Source organism: Oncorhynchus keta, chromosome 14, assembly GCF_023373465.1.
Source record: "Oncorhynchus keta strain PuntledgeMale-10-30-2019 chromosome 14, Oket_V2, whole genome shotgun sequence".
Classification (NCBI taxonomy): domain Eukaryota; kingdom Metazoa; phylum Chordata; class Actinopteri; order Salmoniformes; family Salmonidae; genus Oncorhynchus; species Oncorhynchus keta.
In genome coordinates, this window is record NC_068434.1 from 38,496,304 (window position 1) to 38,515,016 (window position 18,713).

Genomic DNA, 18,713 nt, shown 5'->3' on the forward strand with positions numbered 1-18,713 from the left:
TCTTGGTCTACTGCTGTTTTTTATGAAGCATGTGACAAATAAAATGAGATTCACTTTTTCTCACTCGCTACCGCCCCTTTCTCTCTCTCCAATGCTCCGACCACAAGGAGGTAGGCCCTAATGGTCAAAGCGGAGATATGGTTTGTTGGTCCCCCAGGACCTAAATGACCCTGCATTAGGTGAAATTTGGCCCTCTGGCTCATGGTCTACACAGTTCTATGTTTCTTTACAAGGTCTCTATGGAGTTATAGGTTATGTCTGAAATAGCACCCTATCCTCCTTTGTGCACTACTTAGGGAAGAGGGTGCCACTATAAAGTCGTGGACTGTATGGCGAAAAGGGCACCATTTCAGACAGTGTCTGAGGAGGAAGGAAGAGCGAGAATGGCGTCTTTCTGGGAATGGTCTTTAGGCCAGTGACCTGTCTATTAATGGGATGTCTGGAGCCTGGCGGTTGTCATTCCTCCCTGCTTGTTGTGGTTGTTTTAGTTTTGTGTTTACTGGCTCTTTATTTGGGCCTGATTTTGCATTCCTCTGCATTTTCTTTTGCGCACAACTAAGGTTCGGGTCAGAGCAGGAGACTGTGAGGTGGGAAGGGGAAGAGAGAAGTATCTGGTGGCTTGTCTCCAGATGCTAAGGCCTGCAGCTGAACTGTGGTGTTGGAAGAGGGAGCTGAACTGACTGTGAAAGGGAGTGGGTCTAGCTACAGCAGCTATAGCACAGGGGCTTAACCACGCAGACTCATAGAGGAGATAATCCATACTTCATCTGTATCAGTGCTGCCTACCACACTCCCCTCCCCACCGCCTCCCTGACCCAGCCAAACCTCAGCCTCCCGCAGAGCTACACAACAGACTCCGAATGAATAGTGCAAGACTTTGAAAATAAAGATTTGAGAAGTGCATATCCAAACCCAGTGTAAAATATCTTTCATATCCAGTGCCTGGGGACCTGGGAGCTCTTCTGAGCTGGGGAAAAGCTCTACTACACATCGCTATTCAAAGACGACCTTTATTCACAGCCAGGCAGCAGCTCGGCAGGCACCTCTTCAATCTCAAAAGGATTTACTGTGTTCGTAGTATATGCTCGCAGCTCGATTGAGCACAATCCGTATCGTACAAAATACATTTCTTGGATATTTTTAATTTGCCTAGCAAGTGCATGTTTTTGAGTTTTTTTTTCAAAACTTGCTTGTACGAGCCAGGGCTTCAAATAAGGCATTTTCTTTTTTTCTGCCAAGGCACTTGGTGGTTAAAACGTTGACTCTTTTGCTCTAATTTTAAATGCAGAAAAGCACACCATCAAAACTATGCGGTGGAAATCTGTCTTGTTTAAATATTCATTATGAGCTTCCCCCTATGATCTTAGAAAACACTCTCTCGCGTACGTGCGCGCGCGCGCGCGCACACACCCACACACACACCTTCACAAAGACCCCTACTGTTGTCTTTTTATATCACTTCACCACCTCAGTGTTCAGAGAAAGTAGACCTCCCCTCTTTTCTTTCGGTATTAGTGAGAGTGGGGGTGTCATGTCTTTCATTTTACATTATTATAGTAATTGCGCAGTCGTGTTAAAAAGATCAATCAAATGGCTCTACTACGGACCTCTCACAGTAGAAATGAATGGCACTGCACTGAGGCAAAATGTTTCCTTTAATGATGATGCTCTCTTTGTCTCTCTCGCTTTCACTCTTTCTCTCGTCTCTTTCTCTTTGTGTCTTGCTCGGAGTGTCACTCTCCCTCTCTTCCCCTCCCTGTCTCTCCTCTTTATCTGTGTGTTTGTAGTCTCTGTCCTGAGTGATGTTTCGGAAGCACTTTGTTGTGTCAGGGCCCAGTGTTTTTTTCCCCCATGACAGTGTGAGAGATGAGAGGACCTCTGTGTAGACAGGGAGTGATGGCGAGAGGTAGTAATGGAGAAGGCAACAGACGTGTACTCAGGTTGAACCCCTGAGAACCCAGATCTCTGGCATGGTTACTGTAGTATGTCTACAGCTACTGAACTTTACTTCAGTGGAGGACTCTTCTCTTCCGATATCGTAATGTAGTCTGCATACCATATCAACGGCTGTATATAATTCTATATCATAATGGAATCTCAAAACAAATTTGATTTGTCACATTGATTTAAAATGCTTTACTTACAAGCCCTTAACCAACCATGCAGTTTTAAGAAAATACCCCCATAAAAGCATTTTTTAAAAGTATGAAAAGAATAACAAATAATTAAAGAGCAGCAGTAAATAACAATAGTGTGAATATATGCAGGGGGTACCAGTACAAAGTCAATATGCGGGGGCACCGGTATTATGTACATGTAATATGTACATCTAGGTAGAGTTATTAAAGTGACTATGCACAGATAATAAGAGTAGCAGCAGTGTAGAAGGGGAGGGGAGACGGCACTTGTGAAGGTGGTAAATTACATTTTAATGGCATCGGACCGAGACTCTGCATCTGTCCTCGTGCTCCTAGACCTTAGTGCTGCTTTTGATACCATCGATCACCACATTCTTTTGGAGAGATTGGAAACCCAAATTGGTCTACACGGACATGTTCTGGCCTGGTTTAGGTCTTATCTGTCGGAAAGATATCAGTTTGTCTCTGTGAATGGTTTGTCCTCTGACAAATCAACTGTACATTTCGGTGTTCCTCAAGGTTCTGTTTTAGGACCACTATTGTTTTCACTATATATTTTACCTCTTGGGGATGTTATTCAAAACATAATGTAAACTTTCACTGCTATGCGGATGACACACAGCTGTACATTTCAATGAAACATGGTGAAGCCCCAAAATTGCCCTCGCTAGAAGCATGTGTTTCAGACATAAGGAAGTGGATGGCTGCAAACTTTCTACTATTAAACTCAGACAAAACAGAGATGCTTGTTCTAGGTCCCAAGAAACAAAGAGATCTTCTGTTGAATCTGACAATTAATCTTAATGGTTGTACAGTCGTCTCAAATAAAACTGTGAAGGACCTCGGCGTTACTCTGGACCCTGATCTCTCTTTTGAAGAACATATCAAGACCATTTCGAGGACAGCTTTTTCCATCTACGTAACATTGCAAAAATCAGAAACTTTCTGTCCAAAAATGATGCAGAAAAATTAATCCATGCTTTTGTCACTTCTAGGTTAGACTACTGCAATGCTCTATTTTCCGGCTACCCGGATAAAGCACTAAATAAACTTCAGTTAGTGCTAAATACGGCTGCTAGAATCCTGACTAGAACCAAAAAATTTGATCATATTACTCCAGTGCTAGCCTCTCTACACTGGCTTCCTGTCAAAGCAAGGGCTGATTTCAAGGTTTTACTGCTAACCTACAAAGCATTACATGGGCTTGCTCCTACCTACCTCTCTGATTTGGTCCTGCCGTACATACCTACACGTACGCTACGGTCACAAGACGCAGGCCTCCTAATTGTCCCTAGAATTTCTAAGCAAACAGCTGGAGGCAGGGCTTTCTCCTATAGAGCTCCATTTTTATGGAACGGTCTGCCTACCCATGTCAGAGACGCAAACTCGGTCTCAACCTTTAAGTCTTTACTGAAGACTCATCTCTTCAGTGGGTCATATGATTGAGTGTAGTCTGGCCCAGGAGTGGGAAGGTGAACGGAAAGGCTCTGGAGCAACGAACCGCCCTTGCTGTCTCTGCCTGGCCGGTTCCCCTCTTTCCACTGGGATTCTCTGCCTCTAACCCTGTTACGGGGCTGAGTCACTGGCTTGCTGGGGCTCTCTCGTGCCGTCCCTGGGGGTGCGTCACCTGGGTGGGTTGATTCACTGTTGTGGTCGGCCTGTCTGGGTTGCCCCCCTTGGGTTGTAGGCGGAGATCTTTGTGGGCTATACTCGGCCTTGTCTCAGGATGGTAAGTTGGTGGTTGAAGATATCCCTCTAGTGGTGTGGGGGATGTGCTTTGGCAAAGTGGGTGGGGTTATATCCTTCCTGTTTGGCCCTGTCCGGGGTGTCCTCGGATGGGGCCACAGTGTCTCCTGACCCCTCCTGTCTCAGCCTCCAGTATTTATGCTGCAGTAGTTTATGTGTCGGGGGCTAGGGTCAGTTTGTTATATCTGGAACTTCTCCTGTCCTATTCGGTGTCCTGTGTGAATCTAAGTGTGCGTTCTCTAATTCTCTCCTTCTCTCTTTCTTTCTCTCTCTCGGAGGACCTGAGCCCTAGGACCATGTCCCAGGACTACCTGACATGAGGACTCCTTGCTGTCCCCAGTCCACCTGGCCATGCTCCTGCTCCAGTTTCAACTGCCTGAGCCCTGGACCGTGCCCCAGGACTACCTGACATGAAGGCTCCTTGCTGTCCCCAGTCCACCTGACTGTGCTGCTGCTCCAGTTTCAACTGTTCTGCCTTATTATTATTCGACCATGCTGGTCATTTATGAACATTTGAACATCTTGGTCATGTTCTGTTATAATCTCTACCCGGCACAGCCAGAAGAGGACTGGCCACCCCACATAGCCGGTTCCTCTCTAGGTTTCTTCCTAGGTTTTGGCCTTTCTAGGAGTTTTTCCTAGCCACCGTGCTTTTACACCTGCATTGTTTGCTGTTTGGGGTTTTAGGCTGGGTTTCTGTACAGCACTTTGAGATATCAGCTGATGTACGAAGGGCTATATAAATAAATTTGATTTGATTTGATTTGATTTGAGGGGGGCGCAATGCAAATAGAGTGGGCAGCCATTTGATGAGCTGCTCAGGAGTCTTATGGCTTGGTGGTAGAAGCTGTTTAGAAGCCTCTTGGATCTAGACTTGGTGCTCCGGTACCGCTTGCTGTGCGGTACCGGAAAGAACAGTCTGACACGGGAGGCTGGCTTCTTTGCCAATTTTTCCGGCCTTCCTCTGACACCGCCTTGTGTAGAGGTCCTGGACGGCAGGAAGATTGGCCCCAGTGATGTACTGGGCCATACGCACTACCCTCTGTAGTGCCTTGCGGTCAGAGGCCGAGCAGTTGCCATACCATGAAGTGATGCAACCAGTCAGGATGCTCTCGATGGTACAGCTGTAGAACCTTTTGAGCATCTGAGGACCCATGCAAAATCTTTTCAGTCTCCTGGTGGGAAATAGGTTTTGTCGTGCCCTCTTCATGACTGCCTTGGTGTACTTGGACCATGATAGTTTGTTGAAGCTCTCAATCTGCTCCGCTACAGCCCCGTCGATGAGAATGGGGGCGTGCTCAGTCCTCTTTTTCCTGTAGTCCACAATCTCCATTGTCTTGATCATGTTGAGGGAGAGGTGGTTGTCCTGGCTCCACATGGCCAGGTCTCTGACCTCCCCACTACAGGCTGTCTCATTGTTGTCAGTGATCAAGTCTACCACTGTTGTCATTGGTAAACTTAATGATGGTGTTGGAGTTGTCTGGCCGTGTGGTCATGAGTGAACAGGGAGTACTGGACTGAGCACGCACCCCTGAGGGGTTCCCATGTTGAGGAGCAGCATGGCAGATGTGTTGCTACCTACCCTTAACACCTGGAGACAGCCCATCGGTACGTCCAGTTGCAGATGGAGGTGTTCAGTCCCAGGGTCCTTAGCTTAGTGATGAGCTTTGAGGGCACTATGGTGTTGAACGCTGAGGTGTAGTCAACGAATAGCATTCTCATCTGCATACTATATCAATGGCTGTACCATATGGAGAAGCCATACTATATACAGTCCTATATCATGGTATTATCTCCTATATCTCCAGCTACAAGTCCTGGTCACAGGGACTTCGTTAGAACCGAATATCCAGTTAGAACCACTCAGGCAGCTGACTTCCTTTGCTGTCTGGGCTGGAAGATTAGTCCGTCTGGTCGTCTCGGTCCTCTTCTGTTTTACTGTGTACTAGTTTTTTATTAGGAATCCCCATTAGCTGCCGCCAAGGCAGCAGCTACTCTTCCTGGGGTCCAAACACACCAAAGCACCCACATTACATATAAAACAAAAGATAAAACCCGTGAACTATGTTTGTGCTGAATGAGCTAAAGAGAAAAGAGTACATCATATAACACTGTAGATGGAAATATTCTGTCTGTCCACAGGGAGGGTTTCCAATTGACCCGGCACACAGTGAGTTAGGGCCATTCAGCCTGTCCATCCGCTATCAGCCCTGCCAGGGTATGTTTTCTCCCAGTACAGTCTCACACTTAGAGAGTAAAGTGGAACTGAACAGAGCACTGCCTCTCCTCGCTAATATCTTTAATCAGCGAGAGAGGAATAATAAATAAAAGTGCACAACGGTCCTGCTAGATTTATCCATGTGGCACAATAGCTCTCTGGTTAAGAGACACAGATATTACACAGCCCCCTTATCTCACCGCCGAGTTAAAGGTTGGCTGTAAATCTGCTGGGCGTTCTCTGACGGAGCCCTGGGCCTAGTCTTGATGCCAAACAACCGCCTACTATATGGCTGGGGGTCTGCGTCTTTACACTGTAAAGGGTTGGTCGGCGGCCGGCGGCTTAATGGCATCACACTGAGTGCATATTTGAAAAGCGGTGGCCGTTATCTTGATGAACTGCGTGGCCGCTGTGCTATGCGTTGTCTCGACTGGATAGAGAAATATGTTAGCATTTGCTGACATCTTGGCCCTTTTGTAAAGGAGCCTGTCTCTCAGGGGACCGTAGGTATCTGTGTTAATATCCAGAGGCCCCCGGGGGCCTGTTATGAGCTCTACACTGTATCTGCCTGCAAGTCTAATGGTTCTCGCTCACACATGGGGTTATGAGGTGGGGAGGTTTTCTTCCTCTCTTGTCTGTAAATTCCATGAAATGGGTTATCCCAATGCAGCCGAGCACAGCCGTGTTTTATTGTGGAGGGGGTCGGTGAGCGCTGGCCTGGCCTCGTAGCATTACTAGCTAGCAGGACGTGGAACACATGTCCCTCCAACCCTCCGGAGCTCACACAGACCTCCGGAGCTCACACAGACCTCCGGAGCTCACAGACCTGTTGCCAGAACTGAGCTTCTGGCAACAGTTGCTCTCTTTTCCCCGGTCCTCCCTTCCTCCTCCCCCATCCCTCCTTCCTCCCCTCCTGATACAGTCAGGTGGCCTGCGAAGGGGGTCTTACACCCCTCTCACTACAGGCCATTCCCTGCTGCCGCAGAAGACGAATTCCTCCCTTTTCTCTCAACTGCGCTGCGCCCCATATCCAAACAAACAACCCCACCACGAGCACTGACCCCTACCAGAAGGCCTGGCCCCGTTGTTTTACCTCTGTTACCGCCGTGTCATACCACGGCTCTAGTTGGAGTGCTTCTTTTTGTTTTTGTGTCCTCATCCTTTTCTCCGATCACCTCCTCCGTCCTTATCTTCGCCCCCCTTCTCCTCTTCTTCAATCTGTTTCCTGAAATCTGGAGCTCTATAGAAGTGATTTATCCTCATGCTGGTTAGCCTGTCTGTATTGACAGAGCATATTCAGTGAGAACTGTCGGCGTGGAATGCAACCCAGAGCCGCGTCTGACTGCAGACAATGAAGTGTGAATGCTTGTGAAGTGTGACTTTAGTGTGTACAGGTGTCATGTATAATTGTGCCATATGTGAGAAATAGGTTTTCGGCGGGGAAACTCCCAGCCAATGAATCAGAATGAACATCAGCCCTGGAGACATATCAGACATTGCTTTTTTGTTGGATTGCGTCTCCATTAGTAGTTAGCTGGTTCTGTCACAGTGGGGGGGGGGGGAGACTGTGAGCTCCTGTTGTGAGGCTATCAGATCGACCTCCCCTTATTACAGCCAGGTTTTTAATTTAGACTCATAGTTTCTTGAAAGTCAGAGGTGGCCTCTGTGTCTCGCGGCCAGCCCATCATGTCCAGTCAACCTAGTTTTATCCGGACTCACTCTGGGCTTTAGCACAAAGGAACAAAAGAGGTGGCCAGATGGGGATGGTGGTGAAGGGGCTTCTGGGAAGCGGTAAGGAAAGGATGTCTTGGGATGGGCAGGGAGGGAGGAGTCATGCAGGGCAGGCCTGTGAAACGAGGAGACTATGCATGAGGAGAGAGGAAGAGATTTGGCTCAGGATCACTCGCCAGAGGAGGGCATATTATGCCCGGCTGCATCGTCAGGGCTTTGGCCGCTGTTTTGCGTGTGTGTTTGTTACCTCCTGTCCCAGTCGCTCTACTGGGCTGTGGGTGTATTTGTTGCTCATTTCACTCTAATAGAACAAGTGTGTGTGTGTGTATAGATCGGAGTCTGTGTTTGTCTCCACTTCCAGCTCCAAGTCGTCACCAGTCCACCAGTGGGATGCCTTCGTCCAGCCACCACGGATTAAGTCTCCTCTCCCGTTAGTCTGTTCGCTCCTCCACTTCCTATCATTCCAGTCAATTAGGATCCAGCCGGGCTGCCCCTGCCCTGCCTGTAACTGAGCCGGGGGCTGACTGGGGGGACTTGGCTCTGGAGCCCTGTTGTGAGGGGCTTAGCCCAGGGACAGTGTGCTGTGTTGGGTCACTGCCACACATTGTCAGCCCGTCACCCTGGTTTCTCTTCCTCCTCCTGTTGACTTAACTGCACCTGCCAGACCTCCAGGCCATTCCACAAGCAGCCCTTGTTTTGGCTGTTTCGTAACGGGCAAGGTAGTATAATATAGTGCATGGTTTCACATCCGTTCCCTCAAAAACCCTTGTTATGTGACCTGGGTTCGAGTCTCGTGGAGGGGTGCTGGGAGGGCAGCCGGTAGAATAGAAGGGATGATGGGAAATTAGACGACCCAAGTTTACCCAAGCGGTCTTTGCTGGGGGATTAATTGTGTAATGATTGCTGGCAAGGACTCCGACTGAAATCCTGTTACCCATGCTGCACTGGGGCAGGGAAGGAGACCGAGGTCCTGGAGAGGCAAGGTGACACTCATCACAGGTAGTCTTAGCCTGCTAGGAATCAAATGAGCTCGATCTTAACTGGAGGTACAGTAACCACTCAAAAACTAACCACAGGGCCTCAAATTATTTCATCTTGCTAGTCTATGGTATAATTCCTTACTAGTGCATCCTGAGCAGTTACTGCACATTAGACTGGACTGGAGGAATCCATCTGTCTTTTTTACCTGGGATATTTAGAACCAGGATGTGTTACACACAGTGGTCTACACAGGAGAACAACTTGAGACATTTCTCATGGGTGATGGATTTTGTTACTCAATTCTTTCTCTTGCAACACCAATGCAAGGACTTCTACATTAGACTTAGCGTTTCATACATAATTCAAGAGGGAAGATTGACACTGAAGTGCAGAGTTTTAGGCCTAGCTACTTGGATCATTGTTCCTCTTATAGTTTCATAATGAAGCATCAAGCACAGAGGCTGCCCTCCCTTCACTCCTCTCTCTCCCCTCCTCCTCACCTCCCTCCCCTCCTCTGCTATCTCCTAGCAGGGACATGCCTGATGGTTGTGTGATGGATGACTCAGGGATTGATAGAGATAGGAGGCTGCTGTTAATTAACATCCACTGCATCTCTACATCTCCCGCTCACTACTTTTCTCACCCACCGTTTCATCCAGAACAACCCACATTAGTACATCTCGGAATGATGGGAGAGGTATTCTCTATAAAGATGCATTACAATGAAATATAATACTCGGTAACTACTCAGATCTCAGATTCCGTATCACAGCAAGACTTTGAAAAGGAAACTGAACAGGATCACATTTACCTTCTCAAATAATATTGTTTCTCTGCATTTTGTTACGTTGAATGTAAACAAAAGGAGATTCATTCATATGTTCAGTCATCTACAATACTTTGAAGACTTCTCCCTCTTCTAGACATGGTTCTGTTGTGACCTTGTATCAATCTGTGTGTGAGTCCCTAATGGCACCCCATTTCCTACGTAGTGCAAATTAGACCCGAGCCCTATTGGCACGGTCAAGAATAGCGCACTTCATAGGGAATAAGGTGCCATTCAGGACACAGCCTGTGCATGTTGCAGGGGAATTCCATGACTCACTGACTAGTGGGCTGTGTGGTAGTGATTCAGACCTGCCAGTTTTTACAGTCCTGTATTAGTGGAGCACATGGCCATCCCATAGGAAACTGTGAACATTTTAAAATATTTTTTTGATGATCCTCAATTTGGATTTTGAAAGTCCATTATCTTGACTGCTGACAAGAACAACATTATTGGACTGTATCAACAGTGGACTAATGATTTTTTTTTTAGTTTTCCTTTAACTCAGCCTAACACGCGCATCCACACACACACCTGGTGTCAGGAGTTCACCTGTGTGTAAGCGTCTCCTCTTAGAGCTGTCAGAGAGGTTAAGTGTCTCCTCCTCTTGGAGAGCTGTCAGAGGTAGTGTCTTCTCCTCTTAGAGCTGTCAGAGAGGTGTAGTGTCTTCTCCTCTTAGAGCTGTCAGAGAGGTGAAGTGTCTCCTCCTCTTAGAGCTGTCAGAGGTAGTGTCTTCTCTTCTTAGAGCTGTCAGAGAGGTAGTGTCTCCTCCTCTTAGAGCTGTCAGAGAGGTGAAGTGTCTCCTCCTCTTAGAGCTGTCAGAGAGGTGAAGTGTCTCCTCCTCTTAGAGCTGTCAGAGGTAGTGTCTTCTCTTCTTAGAGCTGTCAGAGAGGTAGTGTCTCCTCCTCTTGGAGAGCTGTCAGAGGTAGTGTCTCCTCCTCTTGGAGAGGTGTCAGAGGTAGTGTCTTCTCTTCTTAGAGCTGTCAGAGAGGTAGTGTCTCCTCCTCTTAGAGCTGTCAGAGAGGTAGTGTCTCCTCCTCTTAGAGCTGTCAGAGGTAGTGTCTTCTCTTCTTAGAGCTGTCAGAGAGGTAGTGTCTCCTCCTCTTAGAGCTGTCAGAGAGGTGAAGTGTCTCCTCCTCTTAGAGCTGTCAGAGAGGTAAAGTGTCTCCTCCTCTTAGAGCTGTCAGAGGTAGTGTCTTCTCTTAGAGCTGTCAGAGAGGTAGTGTCTCCTCCTCTTAGAGCTGTCAGAGAGGTAGTGTCTCCTCCTCTTGGAGAGCTGTCAGAGAGGTAGTGTCTCCTCCTCTTAGAGCTGTCAGAGAGGTAGTGTCTCCTCCTCTTGGAGAGCTGTCAGAGGTAGTGTCTTCTCTTCTTAGAGCTGTCAGAGAGGTAGTGCCTCCTCTTGGAGAGCTGTCAGAGAGGTAGTGTCTCCTCCTGTCAGAGAGGTAGTGTCTCCTCCTCTTGGAGAGCTGTCAGAGAGGTAGTGTCTCCTCCTCTTAGAGAGCTGTCAGAGAGGTAGTGTCTTCTCTTCTTAGAGCTGTCAGAGAGGTAGTGTCTCCTCCTCTTAGAGAGCTGTCAGGGAGGTAGTGTCTTCTCTTCTTAGAGCTGTCAGAGAGGTAGTGTCTCCTCCTCTTGGAGAGCTGTCAGAGAGGTAGTGTCTTCTCTTCTTAGAGCTGTCAGAGAGGTAGTGTCTCCTCCTCTTGGAGAGCTGTCAGAGGTAGTGTCTTCTCTTCTTAGAGCTGTCAGAGAGGTAGTGTCTCCTCCTCTTGGAGAGCTGTCAGAGAGGTAGTGTCTTCTCTTCTTAGAGCTGTCAGAGAGGTAGTGTCTCCTCCTCTTGGAGAGCTGTCAGAGAGGTAGTGTCTTCTCTTCTTAGAGCTGTCAGAGAGGTAGTGTCTCCTCCTCTTGGAGAGCTGTCAGAGAGGTAGTGTCTCCTCCTCTTGGAGAGCTGTCAGAGGTAGTGTCTTCTCTTCTTAGAGCTGTCAGAGAGGTGAAGTGTCTCCTCCTCTTGGAGAGCTGTCAGAGGTAGTGTCTTCTCTTCTTAGAGCTGTCAGAGAGGTAGTGTCTCCTCCTCTTAGAGCTGTCAGAGAGGTAGTGTCTCCTCCTCTTAGAGCTGTCAGAGAGGTAGTGTCTCTTCTTAGAGCTGTCAGAGAGGTAGTGTCTCCTCCTCTTAGAGAGCTGTCAGAGAGTAGTGTCTTCTCCTCCTCTTAGAGCTGTCAGAGAGGTAGTGTCTCCTCCTCTTGGAGAGCTGTCAGAGAGGTAGTGTCTTCTCTTCTTAGAGCTGTCAGAGAGGTAGTGTCTCCTCCTCTTGGAGAGCTGTCAGAGAGGTAGTGTCTTCTCTTCTTAGAGCTGTCAGAGAGGTAGTGTCTCCTCCTCTTGGAGAGCTGTCAGAGAGGTAGTGTCTTCTCTTCTTAAGTGTCTCCTCTCCTCTCTTAGAGCTGTCAGAGAGGTAAAGTGTCTTCCTCCTCTTGGAGAGCTGTCCTCCTCTTAGAGCTGTCAGAGAGGTAGTGTCTCCTCCTCTTGGAGAGCTGTCAGAGGGTAGTGTCTTCTCTTCTTAGAGCTGTCAGAGAGGTCTCCTCCTCTTAGAGCTGTCAGAGGGTAGTGTCTTCCTTCTTAGAGCTGTCAGAGAGGTTGTCTCCTCTTAGAGCTGTCAGAGAGGTAAAGTGTCTCCTCCTCTTAGAGCTGTCAGAGAGGTAAAGTGTCTCCTCCTCTTAGAGCTGTCAGAGAGGTAGTGTCTCCTCCTCTTAGAGCTGTCAGAGAGGTGTAGTGTCTCCTCCTCTTAGAGCTGTCAGAGAGGTAAGAGCTGTCAGAGAGGTCCTCCTCTCTTAGAGCTGTCAGAGAGGTAGTGTCTCCTCCTCTTAGAGCTGTCAGAGAGGTAGTGTCTCCTCCTCTTAGAGCTGTCAGAGAGGTAGTGTCTCCTCCTCTTAGAGCTGTCAGAGAGGTAAAGTGTCTCCTCCTCTTAGAGCTGTCAGAGAGGTAAAGTGTCTCCTCCTCTTAGAGCTGTCAGAGAGGTAGTGTCTCCTCCTCTTAGAGCTGTCAGAGAGGTAGTGTCTCCTCCTCTTAGAGCTGTCAGAGAGGTAGTGTCTCCTCCTCTTAGAGCTGTCAGAGAGGTAGTGTCTCCTCCTCTTAGAGCTGTCAGAGAGGTAGTGTCTCCTCCTCTTAGAGCTGTCAGAGAGGTAGTGTCTCCTCCTCTTAGAGCTGTCAGAGAGGTAGTGTCTCCTCCTCTTAGAGCTGTCAGAGAGGTAAAGTGTCTCCTCCTCTTAGAGAGCTGTCAGAGAGGTAGTGTCTCCTCCTCTTAGAGAGCTGTCAGAGAGGTAGTGTCTCCTCCTCTTAGAGCTGTCAGAGAAGTAAAGTGTCTCCTCCTCTTAGAGAGCTGTCAGAGAGGTAGTGTCTCCTCCTCTTAGAGCTGTCAGAGAGGTAAAGTGTCCCCTCCTCTTAGAGCTGTCAGAGAGGTAAAGCGGGGTATATGGATAGAGCCAGCCCTCTGCTCCATACTGTGAGACGGATCTAGACAAACAAGGCTGAATAAAGTGCAGGTTTGGCTAATCCTCCACCTGCCTCGAGGCCAAATCCTTGTCTTTCTGACACTTCAGTCTCCCCTCTCTATTCCCTTCTCTCTCCAAAATTGGTTTACCATCGAAGCCTTTCTCAGAAATATCAGTCTTTCACCCTGTGGAGCTCTAGTATGGCATCTGCTGACCTAACTGTAATTGGGGAATTTGCGGTTTGCACAAACTATATTGCATTGTCTTGTGTTCCTCCCGAGCTATGATCTTGTTCAATATGTGTCATCCTTTGGTTCATTAAGTACACAGTAATATACAGTGCATTCGGAAAGTTTTCATTCCCCTGACCTTTTCCACATTTTGTTAGGTAAAATCTCATCAATCTACACACAATATCTCATAATGAAAAAACATTTTAGAAATGTTTGTAAATGTATAAAAAAAAAATGGAAATGTCCCATTTACATTAGTATTCAGACCCTTTACTCAGTACTTTGTTGATGTACCTTTGGCAGTGATTACAGCCTCAAGTCTTCTTGGGTATGACCCTACAAGCTTGGCACACCTGTATTTGAGGTGTTTCTCCCATTCTTCTTTGCAGATCCTCTCAATCTCTGTCAGGTTGGCTGGGAAGCATCACTGCACAGCTATTTTCAGGTCTCTCCAGAGATATGTTCGATTTGGTTCAAATCCGGACTCTGGCTGGGCCACTCAAGGACGTGCCGAGACTTGTCCCAAAACTACTGCGATGTCTTTGTTGTGTGCTTAGGGTTGTTGTCCTGTTGGAAGATTAACCTTCGCCCCAGTCTGAGGTCCTGAGCGTTCTGGAGCAGGTTTTCATCAAGGATCTCTCTGTACTTTGCTCCATGCATATTTCCCTCGATCCTGACTAGTCTTCCAGTCCCTGCCGCTGAAAAACAACCCCACAGAATGATGCTGTCACCACCATGCATCACTGTAGAGATGGTGCCAGGTTGCCTCCAGACGTGACACTTGGCATTCAGGCCAAAGCGTTCAATCTTGGTTTCATCAGACCCGAGAATTTAGATTCTCGTGGTCTGAGGTGCCTTTTGGCAAACTCCTAGCAGACTATCATGTTTCTTTTACTGAGGAGTGGCTTCCATCTGGCCACTACCATAAAGGCCTGAATGGTGGAGTACTACAGAGATGGTTGTCCTTCTGGAAGGTTCTCCAATCTCCACAGATGAACTCTGGAGGTCTGTCAGGGGTTCTTGGTCACCTCCCTGACCAAGGCCTTTCTTCCCCGATTGCTCAGTTTGGCTGGGAAGCCAGCTCTAGGAGGAGTCTTGGTGGATCCAAACTTCTTCAATTTAAGAATGATGGAGCCTGCTGTGTTCTTCAGGATCTTCAATGCTGTAGATATGTTTTGGTACCCTTCCCCAGATCTGTGCCTTGACACAATCCTGTCTTGGAGGTCGACAGATAATTCCTTCGAGCTCATGGTTTGGTTTTGTTCTGAGATGCACTGTCAACTCTGATGCTTTAAATAGACAGATGTGTGTGCCTTTCCAAATCATGTCCAATTAATTAAATTTACCACAGGTGGACTCCAATCAAGTTGTAGAAACATCTCAAGGATGATCAATGGAAAGAGCTCAAAATTGCTGTCTGGCTGTTACCCCCTTCCCTGTACCCGGACCCTAACCCCCACCTTGTACCCCCAGACCAACCGCTGCTGTGGAACTGAAATAATGATTTGAATGAACTGAGAAACTTATCCTTATTTTAGATTTGTGTTTTCTCTTTAAAAACGAAACATAGCATGGCATATGACTCAATTTTGAGTCTCATAGCAAAGGTTCTGAGTACTTATATAAATAAGCCAGATGTGGAGGTCCTGGGCTGGCGTGGTTACTCGTGGTCTGCGGTTGTTAGGCTGGGTTGGGCGTACTGCCAAATGTTCTAAAATTATGTTGGATGCAGTTTATGCTAGAGAAATGAACATTCAATTCTCTGGCAACAGCGTTGGTGGACAGAGCTGCAGTCAGCATGCCAATTGCACACTCCCTCAACTTGAGACATCTGTGGCATTGTGACTAAACTGCACATGTTAAAGTGGCCCTTTATTGTTCCCAGCACAAGTTTCACCTGTGTAATGATCATGCCGTTTAATCAGCATCTTGATATGCCACCTGTCATGTTGATGGATTGTCTTGGCAAAGGAGAAATGCTCGCTAATAGGATGTAAACAAATTTGTGCACAATTTGAGATACTTTTTGTGTGGAATATTTCTGGATTTTTTTTTATTAAAGCTCATGAAAAATGGGACCAACACTTAACATGTTGCGTTTGTATTTTTGTTTGGTATAGTTCTAGAATGTGTATCATGGCAACAGTACACATCACTTGGACACGCATGTGTGCGTGCATTTTTTTTATCTCAATGAAAGGTCACCTTTAGATGACAACCTCCCCCATCTCTTCCCAGTATGCGTCCTCATTCTTTCTTTTGGTTCTTTCTTTTGCTCTTTCGTTATTTCTTTTGAAGGTTGGGAGTGGGTTAAGAGAGGGATGGAATAGGCAGGAAGAGAGGGGGAGGGAGGGAAGAGGCATTACTCTGGGATCAAGCAGCTGGTTAGTCAGCTAGTAGGCCTCTGAGTTGCTTTGCTCGAGCCACAGCTTGCTTGTCTGTCTTTTAAGCGGCGGCCTTTGATTGCATAGTCCTGCTTTGATGGTATTTTCTGGCGTTCAGGGATGTGGTGTCTCAAGTACATCCAGGAAGAGCGGTCCTGGCCGTTGGCTGGCTACCACGGCTGAGAATTTACTGTACACACACGGATGCACTCTCTTGCATGCTTGCGCAGTTGCCGACTTCTAAACTCGCACGCTATCGTTCAGTCCTCTAGTCAGCCTTCAAGCCTGTGAGTTCCCTGCATCCTGGTAAAGGTGAAGGGATGTTCAAACGGACAGGTCTGGCCCACGTCAGACATGCTTTCCTGTGTGTACAGTACTGGAGATGGGGACAATTCTGAATACAGCAGGTTTTTGGTCTCGTCCTACACAAAGAACAACCAAGTATTACATCACATTGAAAGGTAAATAAACACTATGTTCTGAGGCCCGTTACAAAGAGAGCTTTCATCCCACACTACTTGATTAACCAAAGGTCAATTGCTTTTTTCAAACATTCATAACAGTTGACTGAGAAAATTACACTCTGTACCTCAGCTATTCTTCCCAGTCATTAGTCCCAAAAACGGAGAGCTGACACACTGCTCCGAGGGAAATGACTTAACACACAATTGACTTCACTAATTGACTCTACTGCTGTGACGAGGAGAAACTTTCTTTGACTTTGTCCCTGAAAACGATGTCCAGAATCCCCCTCCCATCCCTGTACACACACGCAAACCTAACAGCCCGGCCCATAGGATTAGGGAGGAGAAGATTCCCAACATGAAAGCAGAGTCTTCTGACTGATCAGCAAGACGGACGGGCAGCAGATCAATCAGGTTTCAGTGAGACAGAGGGTCTTTGAAGCGGCTAGCTAACACTGCTTGGCTAATCAATGAAGAACTGCCCGCTTGTTAGCACCTTCAAAGACTCGTAGAAAACAAACAGTCCCTCTGGCATCATCAACTCTGCCTGCCTCACCCAGCCCTCCCTCCCTCCACGCCACTTTGCTAAACCCACAATGCCACACACAGCTCATCTCTCTCTTGCTCTTATTCTGTCTTTAGTTCGTTCTCTCCTCCCTCTCTCTCGCTACTTGGTTGTTGATGATTAAATGGCTTCCTTCCTATATTCCACATTAAGAGGGTGTACAGCAGTTTGTTGATGTTCATTGTCTGAGTATGGAAGCAGAGTTTTGGTACAGTCGTGGATGACCTCATGGAACTTCCTGTGGCAGGAACAGGAAGTTCTTCACACGCACGCACACCGACGCAATATGAATCAAATGCAATATGCCTGATAGCCCTCTAGGCTTTTGTTTCATTGAGGATACATCTTTTCTGATGAGGGGATATTGTGAATAACTGTGTATAAATTGCATCCTCAGACTGTGTGTGTGTGTGTGTGTGTGTGTGTGTGTGTGTGTGTGTGTGTGTGGGTTCAGTTCCAGAGTCGAGACTACGTACAGTATACCCCGGTGGTTACCGATCCGCTATCAATAAAAAAAATGTGATCGGCACACAGATCTCCTTTTAAAAAACATCACGTCGTATATTATGGTCCACTCCATGTCCACTAGTGTCCTCTCTTTCCCTCCCTCCCTCTCTCTCCAGGAGCAGAGCCCCAGTAACCAGACGTCTCTGGCCATGATGCAGGAGCCCCAGGAGATGGTGGAGGAGACGGTCACCATTGAGGAGGACCCTGGCACGCCCACCTCCCACATTTCCGTAGTCACCTCCGACGACGGCACCACGCGACGCACAGAAACCAAGGTACTGGGGGGGAAGCAACGTCGTCGCACATCACATCAAATTAGGTAGTAGGTACCTAGGTGCTGGAGGAGAAGAAATGCAATGCCCACACACTATATTGAAACGTGTTAATGCAACAAATTGTTTGGGTTGCTTACAACTCTGTGAAATGTATGTGGCAGGTTGCTGCAGTAAAACAGCATGGTAATTGTTTTATGATAACTCGGCAGCCTAAAGTGACGGTCTCTAATGCCCGTGATCCTTTAACCAGATGCCCAGATTTTGTCTTACAATTTGGTTACTGTTTCAGTATTGCTCCCACAGTATTTTGTGTTGCAGGTTCTTTTTTCTTGATTCCCCTCTATTGTGTTTTGTTGTTTCTATATAAGGATATGTCAACTAACCTGAAGGTGAGTTGGAAAAACCTCCCCCCTCATCACTTTACTATCAACTCACAACACCATTTTGTGTGTGTGTGCCCATGTCAGCCGTGCGCGGCCACACCCTTCTGTCACACAGGCAGTCTGTCTCTTACCTCCTCACAGCCAGCCCAACGCTCCACTGCTCCAGTATTGTTACTCTTCCTGTCCTTCCTGAACGTAGCTCATAGTTTCCCCACTTCAGTCAGGCCTGCTCCACGCCATGCCCACTACCGCTCCAGACAGTGTCTCAGTGCAGTGTGCTTCCGGATGGAATGGGGCTCTGGTCAAGTTCTATAGAGCTCTGGTCAAGACTAGTGCGCCATATAGGGGGTAGGGTGCAATTTGGGACGCAGGGCCAAATAGAGCGGAGATGTTATTTTCCGTAAGTCTGGTTCCCTAGGGAGGGACCCAAGGGAATAACCCTGGCTAGAGCTGCTGGTACACTAGAGACACTACAGAGTCTGCAATTAAACAGCCCTGCTAATCCCTCTGTTTCATTGTGTGTGCTGCTATCCTATTGTAGGGGATAGGACACATGCACACGAAAGCAAGCAGGCACACACACACAGGCGCACGCACACACACAGCTAAATAAAACAATCTTGGGTTTGGGGATTGAGGGAGGGAGTGAGGGTCACTGATTTTAAGGACACAATTCCATAGGGATGTGAGCGGATGCTTTTTGGAAGTCATTTTGAGGGGAAGAAGCAGATTAAGAGATGGTTTTGACCGTTCCTTTCTAATTGGTGTCATCGGTTGGCCAGC

General features: G+C 47.5%; 1 protein-coding gene across 9 annotated transcripts in view; it reads left to right on the forward strand.

Moving 5' to 3' along the window:
• LOC118394083 (splicing regulator ARVCF) overlaps positions 1-18,713 on the forward strand; it is a 258,146-nt gene that overhangs the window by 165,043 nt on the left and 74,390 nt on the right. For 6 of the 9 annotated variants that reach the window (XM_052461724.1, XM_052461723.1, XM_052461727.1 and 3 more), the window contains exons 6-7: positions 17,389-17,547; positions 17,916-17,936. In XM_052461724.1, the coding sequence (XP_052317684.1) occupies positions 17,389-17,547; positions 17,916-17,936 (180 nt within the window). The remainder of the gene's footprint in view (positions 1-17,388; positions 17,548-17,915; positions 17,937-18,713) is intronic. The other 3 variants (XM_052461722.1, XM_052461728.1, XM_052461729.1) reach the window with 1 other exon arrangement.